This window comes from Salvelinus sp. IW2-2015, linkage group LG22 (genome assembly GCF_002910315.2).
Source record: "Salvelinus sp. IW2-2015 linkage group LG22, ASM291031v2, whole genome shotgun sequence".
In the NCBI taxonomy this organism is placed as follows: domain Eukaryota; kingdom Metazoa; phylum Chordata; class Actinopteri; order Salmoniformes; family Salmonidae; genus Salvelinus; species Salvelinus sp. IW2-2015.
Window position 1 is genome coordinate 19,682,264 of NC_036862.1, and position 9,536 is coordinate 19,691,799.

General features: G+C 42.7%; 1 protein-coding gene across 1 annotated transcript in view; it reads left to right on the forward strand.

The window, feature by feature from the left end:
* Positions 1-204: 204 nt before the first annotated feature.
* The window catches only part of LOC111982664 (calpain-5), a 55,830-nt gene continuing 46,498 nt past the window's right edge, over positions 205-9,536 (forward strand). Inside the window, exons 1-2 of the mRNA XM_024147853.2 lie at positions 205-553; positions 5,237-5,399. Of these exons, the coding sequence (XP_024003621.2) occupies positions 5,244-5,399 (156 nt within the window). The 5' untranslated portion in view covers positions 205-553; positions 5,237-5,243. The remainder of the gene's footprint in view (positions 554-5,236; positions 5,400-9,536) is intronic.

Consider the following 9,536-nt stretch of genomic DNA (forward strand, 5'->3'; position numbering starts at 1 on the left):
ATAAGGCACCTGGAGGGTTTGTGATATATGGCCAATATACCAAGGCTAAGGGCTGTGTCCAGGCACTCCGTGTCGCAAGTAAGAACAGCCCATGGTATATTGGCCATATACCACACCCCCTCGTGCCTTATTGCTTAAAGATCACACTTTTTTTAATGACAAGGCAGAAATAGACTACTGTTTGGAAATTAGCCGAAATAGGCACTTTCCAAAAGAGACGTGGAAGCAGTAGGCTCCAATTAATATTTTCAACAGCTTTGATTCAACCTGATCATGTCATTGGAGCAGTAGGTCGAGTCGACACTAAAATAGACCACATGTTTCTGATCAACATGGTCAGGGAACAGGAGTAGCCAGAGCTCAGCTCCCACGGTAAGACTCAGCCCTCCCCTGTGTGTGAGAGAGCGAGTGAGAAAGAGACAGCAAGCGAGCCCTAAGGAGCTCGTGCATCAGAAGAGCAGCCTCCGGGAGAGAACAGGGGGTCTCACCGACTGATGCCCCAGTAGTACCGGAGAGAAACGTATACGTCACCGAGGGAGTCAACTCTTCCAAGGTAAACTAGCCCAAATTAAATCAGCCAGTCGGTTTTTCGGAAATGTATGACYATGAATGAACTTATTTAAACTTTTGTAGAGCATAGCCTACAGCAATTATGCATATGTTTGTCTCTTGTGTGAATGTATTTAAACTTTTCTAGAGCATACGATTTTACCAACTGCTAGCCAAGTGAAATTATATTCCACGATGTAGACCTACTTCACATCAACGGAGTTGTGCGAAGACGAGAGTGAAGACGCGAGTGGGCGGACTGGAGTTCGGAAGTTACATATWTTTTTTTTTTAAATAATAAACGACCTATTTCAACACCCCCAAAAATAGCCCACATGTACACAGGACAAAAGCATTATTAAAAAATGTTTTATGAAAAAATGAATTGTATGTGATGTCGGAGCCCACACTAGATGTAGCGCAACTCCGTTGATGTGAAGTACAGTACATCGTGGAGTTMAGTTTTACTTGGCTACCAACTGCTGTGTCTTCAGCAAGTATAAAACACGTTTTGACGTTAGTTCAGTTCAATAGTCTACTATCTACTTGTGGGTGTGGTTGATATGCTTAGCTTACTCGCTGGAGAGCAGAATATACACGTTCTTTCCCCCAGCAGCTGCAGTCTGTAAAATGTGTTTAGACTTACTGAGCAAAGCTACTACCTTTGCCCCAGGCTGTGGAGGTCTGTTATGAATCCTGACTTTCTCTCTCCATCCCCACCTCGTTTCTCCTCAGTAGAAGTTCTAAAGCCTGATGAGTCATGTAGGACTCAACTATTCAGTGCAGTCCTATACTCTTGAGTATGGTAAATGGGGACTAAACTGTGAACAAAGAGACACGGTTGTAGTATAGTTTGTCTCTGCCATTTCAGTCTGTACCATGTCTTTCGGTGTTATGCCTGAAGAAACCCTCACACCATGCCAGTCACACCCTCCGCTAACATTGGGTTGGTGTTGTGGTTAGAGTAGCTAGCAGATTGTTACAGACTAATGTGACACTCGCTCCATTATTTTTTATTTATTTAACTAGGCAAGTCAGTTAAGAACAAATTCTTATTTACAATGATGGCCTGGCGGGGATGGGTGTTGGGATTAAAAATGAATAAAATAAAAACATAGGACAAAACACACATCACGACTAGAGAGACAACACTACATAAAGAGAGACCTAAGACAACAACATAGCATGGCAGCAACACATGACAACACAGCATGGTAGCAACACAACATGACAACAACATGGTAGCAACACAACATGGCAGCAGCACATGGTAGCAGCACAAAACAGGGTACAAACATTATTGGGCACAGACAACATCACAAAGGGCAAGAAGGTAGAGACAACAATACAGCCTTGACCTCCTGAGTGGCGCAGAGGTCACTACAGACCCTGGTTCGATTCCAGGTTGCATCAAAACCAGCCGTGATTGGGAGTCCCATAGGGCAGCCCACAATTGGCCCAGTGTCGTACAGGTTAGGCCGTCATTGTAAATAAGAATTTGTTCTTAACTGACTTGCCTAGTTAAATTAAATAAATAAAAGTGTGCAAAGCTGTCATCAAGGCAAATATATTTTGATTTGTTTAACACTTTTGGTTACTACATGATTCCATGTGTTAATTCATAGTTTTGATGTCTTCACTATTATTCTACAATGTAGAAAATAGTCAAAATAAAGAAAAACCCTTGAATGAGTATGTGTCCAAACTTTTGACTGATACTGTAAGTACTTTACACCACTGCCTAAAGGACTCTCAGACCATGATAAACAAGATTCTCTGGTCTGATGAAACCAAGATTGAACTCTTTGGCCTGAATGCCAAGCGTCATGTCTGGAGGAAACCTGGCACCATCCCTACAGTGAAGCATGGTGGTGGCAGCATTATACCTGTCTCTTATACACATCTAGATGTGTATAAGAGACAGTCTCTGAATGTCCTTGAGTGGCTCAGCCAGAGCCCGGACTCGAACCCGATCGCACATCTCTGGAGAAACCTGAAATTAGCTGTGCAGCGACGCTCCCCGTCCAACCTGACAGAGCTTGAGAGGACCTGCAGAGAAGAATGTGAGAAACTCACCAAATACAGGTGTGCCAAGCTTGTAGCCTCATACCCAAGAAGACTTGAGGCTGTAATCTCTGTCAAAGGTGTTTCAACAAAGTACTTGGTAAAGGGTCTGAATACTTATGTAGATGTGATATTTCACTTTTAAAAAACAACAACAATTATAAACCTGTTTTTGTTTTGTCATTATCGGGTATTGGGTGTAGATTGAGGGGGGAAAACAACAACAATTGAATACATTTTGAATAAGGCTGTAATAAAATGTTATGTCAAGGGGTCTGAATACTTTCCAAATGCTCTGTACAAAGAGTGAGAGAGAACGAAGGGTAGTATGGAGAAGGAAAGAAAGGAAAGTGAGACAGAATTAAAACAAACGAGATGAAGTGTACGTGAAAGAGAATGAGAGCGATAGAGATGAATATGGAGGGGACCTCTGTAGTAGTAGGGATTTTGACATGTGGAGATGACAATGTTTCCTGTCAGGACAGAACCCAATTGTCCCCTTCCTAGACAGAAACCACAGCTAGGCTGGCCACATTCCATTCATACCTCTAGTCCCCTTCCCTAGTTCCTACTCCCTCAGATCTGCAAGGAATATATAGTTGTAGGTAGTACCGTGACAGCTCCATCTAGACCTCCAGTAGACTAAGTCCAACCAGTAGCGGTGGTTGACTGAACTGCATATAGTATTCCTGTAGGGAATGAATGAATTACATTTTATTTTTGTGTCAAATTACCAGTTGGCAAACCCATTGCTTATGGCATTAATTGACACAGAAACAAACTTTTTACAATAATTGACTGTGATAATTCAGTGATAATTCTTCTTCCGGTGGTCTGCAGTGTGCATCACATAAAAAGTTWAAAAAAAATAACAATACAATTCTATACATAATAATAATTAAGGTTATCCAAACAAGTAGTGTATACTGAACAAAAATATAAACCCAACATGCAACATTTTCAAAGATTTTACTGAATGTGGAGGTCCTGGTCAGGCATAGTTACACGTATTCTACGGTTGTGATGCCGGTTGGAGGTACTGCCAAATTCTCTAAAACTACGTTTGAGGCCGCTTATGGTAGAGAAATGAACATAAGATTCTCTGGCAACAGCTCTGCTGGACATTCCTGCAGTCAGCATGCCAATTGCAAGCTCCCTTAAACTTGAGACATCTGTTGCATTGTGTTGTGTGACAAAGCTGCACCTGTTTAATGATCATGCTGTTTAATCAGCTTCTTGATATTCCACACCTGTCAGGTGGATGGATTATCTTGGCAACTGAGAAATGCTCACTTAGAGGGATGTAAACAAATTTTATTTCAGCTCATGAAACATGGGACCAACACTTTACATGTTGCGTTTATATTTTTGTTCAGTGTAGTTAGTACTTCTAGCTGTTGTGAACCGACCACTCCCTTCACCCCTCTCCTTGTCTATGGTAAACTCTGTGTGTGTGTTCTGTCTCTAACAGGGTTGTCAAACACTAACATGATTACACTGCCTGGCTACATCCCATAAGCATTTCCATGACTACAAGAGAGTCCTGCTGACTGTCTGACCAGTGAACAGCAGCAATTTGTGTGTTTAGCAGACAGACTCAATGGTAAAAAACTTCAGACTGTAAAGTTGGAGCTGGTTACTCCCAGTGATCCATTGGTTAACTAGGAGTGTCTATTGTGTGTATGTGTCACGTGACTGGAGTCTTATGTTGTTATGGTGTGACGTGCTGTGTGTGTTGAAAAAGAGGATATCATTGAACAACGGTGGTTCTTTTTCTCTACTTTCAATGGGAGGAGTCAGTATAGAATGTAGATAATGGGTCTCTGTCACTCTCACACACACATACACACACACACACACATACACCTTTCTCTTGTTTGCCCTCTTCTGGGCATAAATCTGATAGACTCCCCACCAGAAAAATGTGGCCTTTAAGCTACGGTAACTACCATTCACAGGCTGCTGAGAGGAGGACGGCTCATAATAATGGCCTGAACGGAGCGAATGAAATGGCACCAAACACATGGAAACCATGTTTAATTTATTTGATAACATTCTCCTCCAGCCATGACCATGAGCCCGTCCTCCCCAATTAAGGTGCCACCAACCTCCTGTGCTACCTTTACCAATATCAGTTTTTTTTCTGGATCAGAAGTGGCTTAGGTGGTCGGCGTGGCAATGGGCGCGCGGGCCCCCATCTTGGCGCTGTAATTTTGTCATGGAGCTGAGAGAAAATGTTGCAGTTTGACGCTAATATCCAGCCATTCTTTGCATTTTCCCATGACTAATTCAGCGTTCTTTTGTTCAAACATAATAGCCAAATCAATACTGCTAAATTCATTGTTTTTAATTCTCCCTGATTATCTAGCTTTTATGTAGGGGACTGTTAGTTCTCTCTTATTTATATAAATATAATGTTATAGGTCCGTTATAATTTCTACATGCTTTGTCTGGTATTAGTCGTTTAAGTTTACACAGTGTTTTTCCTTCCTGAAAATATAATTGTTTACACTGTTTGGACTTGTTTGTCTGTAACTGTGTGTGTTCCAGGGAGATGGTTGTGTCGTATGAGAACCAGTGTTTTGCTGTTGTGTGTGTGACAGTGTATGTGTGTGTGTTCCAGCAGGGTGATGGTGGTGCCATTTGAAGGCCAGGGCTACTCCTCCCTGCGTAAGCAGTGCCAGCAGCGTCGGGTCCTGTTTGAAGACTCTGTGTTTCCGGCTACGGACCAGTCTCTGTTCTACAAGACCAACAGCATAGGAACCATCACCTGGAAGAGACCTAAGGTACCACACACTGACGGGAGGGTGGTGTGTGTGTGTGGGGGGGAGTTAAAGGGCAATTCCGCCACTTTTCAACCTCATATTCCTCCTCTTCAGCACCAAACCAGTGTCACATGATGTGAAACCAGTGTGTTTCTATGATCTGTGGGTAAACAGAGAAGATCTGTCACCACAGGGTAGGATTAAAAGTCAAAAACAGTGATGTTCAAAACAAAGAGTTTCTAACCAGAGGGAGGGTATTTTCTTGTTCCCCACATCACCGCGATTCTCATAGTGTTTGAAAATCACAGTTTTGAAGAGTGCATGTTATCGCAGAAATGGCCTCAACCACACGATTGCCCGGCCATCCCGTCTACAGTGAGCGGTTCATTATTTTATTTGTATGGTAATTCTATTTTCATGACTGTCTTCATCCATAACTGTCGGTTCCACGGTTATACAGTAATTGTGCCTGCCCTAGAGTTAAGGTGTTTGAATAAGCATCCAACTGAGAGTTTGTTTATCATCTCACGGATTTTCAGATAGTGGGGGGAGGGGGGGGGGGGATATAGAAAGAAAATGTGTCAGAGAAGGAATAGAGGATGAAATGGAAGAAATGTTCCTCTCTATGAGCCCTTCAACCGTGTGTGGGCACATTAATATCAGGTGACCAGTAGGACAGGTACTAGTTAATATCAGGTGACCAGTAGGAGAGGTACTAGTTAATATCAGGTGACCAGTAGGACAGGTACTAGTTAATATCAGGTGACCAGTAGGACAGGTACAGTTAAAATCAGGTGACCAGTAGGAGAGGTACTAGTTAATATCAGGTGACCAGTAGGAGAGGTACTAGTTAATATTCAGAGTGACCAGTAGGAGAGGTACTAGTTAATATCAGGTGACCAGTAGGACAGGTACTAGTTAATATCAGGTGACCAGTAGGACAGGTACTAGTTAATATCAGGTGACCAGTAGGACAGTACTAGTTAATATCAGGTGACCAGTAGGACAGGTACTAGTTAATATCAGGTGACCAGTAGGGAAGGTACTAGTTAATTCAGGTGACCAGTAGGACAGGGTACAGTTAGTATCAGGTGCCCAGTAGGAGAGGTACTAGTAATATCAGGTACCAGTAGGAGAGGTTACTAGTTAATATCATGTGACCAGTAGGAAAGTACTAGTTAATATAGAGGTGACCAGTAGGACACGGTACTAGTTAATATCAGTGACCCAGTAGACAGGTTACTAGTTAATATCAGGTGACCAGTAGGACAGGTACTAGTTAATATCAGGTGACCAGTAGGAGAGGTACTAGTTAATATCAGGTGACCAGTATGTTATCACTGCTGATAGATGGAAACACTATTGCAACACACACACACACATCCTGGTTGCGCAGCACTGAGCTGTATCAGGAGCTAACGCAGCGTTGACGGTCTGAACACAGGAGAAGGGAGCGAGAGAGAGAGCAGTCCGTCCAGTGGGAGAGTGATAAAACAAACAGCAACACTCTGGTGACTACCTACAGTACCTTCTGTCTGTTCTGCTTCACATCCGTGTGTGTCTACTGTTCAGATATTCATCTGTTACAGTACATGCCGCTCCCATGATATGTTCTACTTTCTTTATACTCTGCTATTATTCTACAGCTATGGTTACAGTATAATTGTCCAGGTAAGGGAGGGTGTAACAGCAGGACTGGTTGGACCAGTAAATAAAGCCGTGGTGTAAAGGTATTACTCATAGATAATATATCTATTGTATTCCTGTTTTTCCTCCAGCCTTGCTCCAACACAGCAGCTGATCAAGCCCAAGGCAAGAGGTTACTTCTCACCCAGTGAGATTCCTCAGGAGGGCCCCCTGGCTCAGAGAAAGCGCGGGTAGGGTGTGGCGGTGTGTGGTTAGAGCAGCGAACCATGGAAAGGGTTGAGAAAAGAGCCACCCTACAGTGTGTTAGACTTACTGATCTACTTTGGGAGTGTAACAGAGGTTTTTATCCCCAATGTCTTTCACAAGACCTCTGATCCCCCTGTGAACCTCTAGTTATAGTAGTGTCTAGTACAGTCCCAAAGAGTAGCTTGGTGTGGTCAGGCCTGCTTCTCTTCTTCCTCCTCCTGGTCCTGCTCCGGGGCCTACATCACCACCCCAGCCTGGTACTGTCCTCCTAGGGCTGGGCAGTGTACCGTATTTTACGATATACCGGTATTGATGCACGGACGGGTTTGGGTTTTTACTTTACCTTCTATAACGGTATTTGAATGTTTGGTTTGTTAAATGTGATACGCCTGGTGTACCGTCCATTTTTATGGTTTACTTTGCTACTTGAGTCATATCTCTCCGCTCTCTTCTCTCTCTCTCTCCATGCCACTTTCCACACAGACCTAGCCCCGCCCCCTGTCACTCAAGGAGCACATTTCTTGTTCCTCAACCAGGAGACACTTGCGTTCAGTCTGCATGGTCAATGCAACAATGTTGATGACAACGATGATGTTTTCACTTTGCTTCTTATTATAAATCAACTAGCGTTCTATAATTACACTATTAGTTTGTGTGTCTTACATCTGCCAACAGCTAGTTTGCATTTTCTTAGCAAGTTGGGCCTAAATCTTGTTAGCCGCTAATGCAAATCACTAGCTAGCCAATAAATACTGTACTGAGTCAGAGCAAACGTAATTAGCTATACAGCCTGATAATACCAGTGATGGTGTAGACCTAATCAGCATGTATCTTCTAAATCAAAGAGGAATACGCAAAGCAAGAATTTTAGCTACATGAAGTAGCTAAGAGAAAACATTCAATGTAGCTAAAGATTATAGGGTCCCCTAGGAAACACTTATCAACACTTTGGCTCCTAGCCTGTCACACTAATAACAACACCTTCCTGGCATTTTCATTTGTTTTCATGTCAAACAACACTGTATTCAAAGTTCCCACTATTATATTCTAACTATAGAATTAGAATAATCATTATTTCCATGATTCCAACAGTTCACCCAAGTGTTTCGCTGTAAATCGCAAGTCAATTCGCAATTGCAACATTTGGTAAAAAATAAGGTCTAGATTGTTTGCCCATATCGTGCAGCCCTGCGTCGCAGTGTGGAAATGATCTCAAATGAGTGCCGGAAATGGATGAAAATGCAGAAAATTATTATTGATTCAATTGAACAGTATAAAACAATCAGAATGGAGAAAGACTCGTTGAAATCACTTAGAATATATGTTGCCACCCTAGGATCACTCACTACTCATAAAGCACCATAGGATCACTCACTACTCATAAAGCAAATGTACAACTTTTATTATTCAAAAACATCAAATACAGTCCAAAAAATAAATACTGTTATATGATATTTTGGCCATATCGCCCTGCCCTATGTCCTACCACACGTTGCCTAGAGAGGCTGCTCTCTGCTGGGGCTGAGGGATGGAGCGGGCGGAAAAGGGACTTAATGATCTGTGGTTCTAGAGGTCCCAAGTGTCACCTATGTTCCCATTTGGGCCCTGGTCGTAGTTTGCGCACTATATAGGGTGCAAGTTGAGACGCACCAGACTGTTGGGAAACGCTCCCTCCACCCCAGCCTGCCATTAGTGGTCAGCTCAGAGAGAGCAGCACAGCCACATAAAACAGTCTCTGAGTGCCATTAATTAACAAGGATAGAGTGATGGATGGATGGACGGAGGAGAGGAAGAGATCTTTATCACTTTATCACTAATGGTTCTCTTGGCTTCTACTCAGATGCATCTCAGAATCTTGTTCTTTTGACTGTTGATTTAGAATAGAATTTTAATTGGGGAAAGGGGTGGTTAGCCTAATATCCTGTATAATTTCTCTTGTTTGCACCCCCCCCCCTTTCGCTCTCTTCTTCTCTCTCTCCCACCCTCCCCTCTGTGTGTTAATCCCATGTTGTACCCTCCTCCCTTTATCATTTCATTTAAATGTACAGTTTGATACAAATGCACGTAGTCAGACTGCACTGAACTCAAATTCACATGAGACATTCCTTAGTATTGTAAATCTAGCTTTAACCCCATGTTGTCTCCTCTATAGGAGCTGTGTGATAACCCCATGTGTTCTCTCCTCTATAGGAGCTGTGTGATAACACCATGTTGTCTCTCCTCTATAGGAGCTGTGTGATAACCCCATGTTGTCTCTCCTCTATA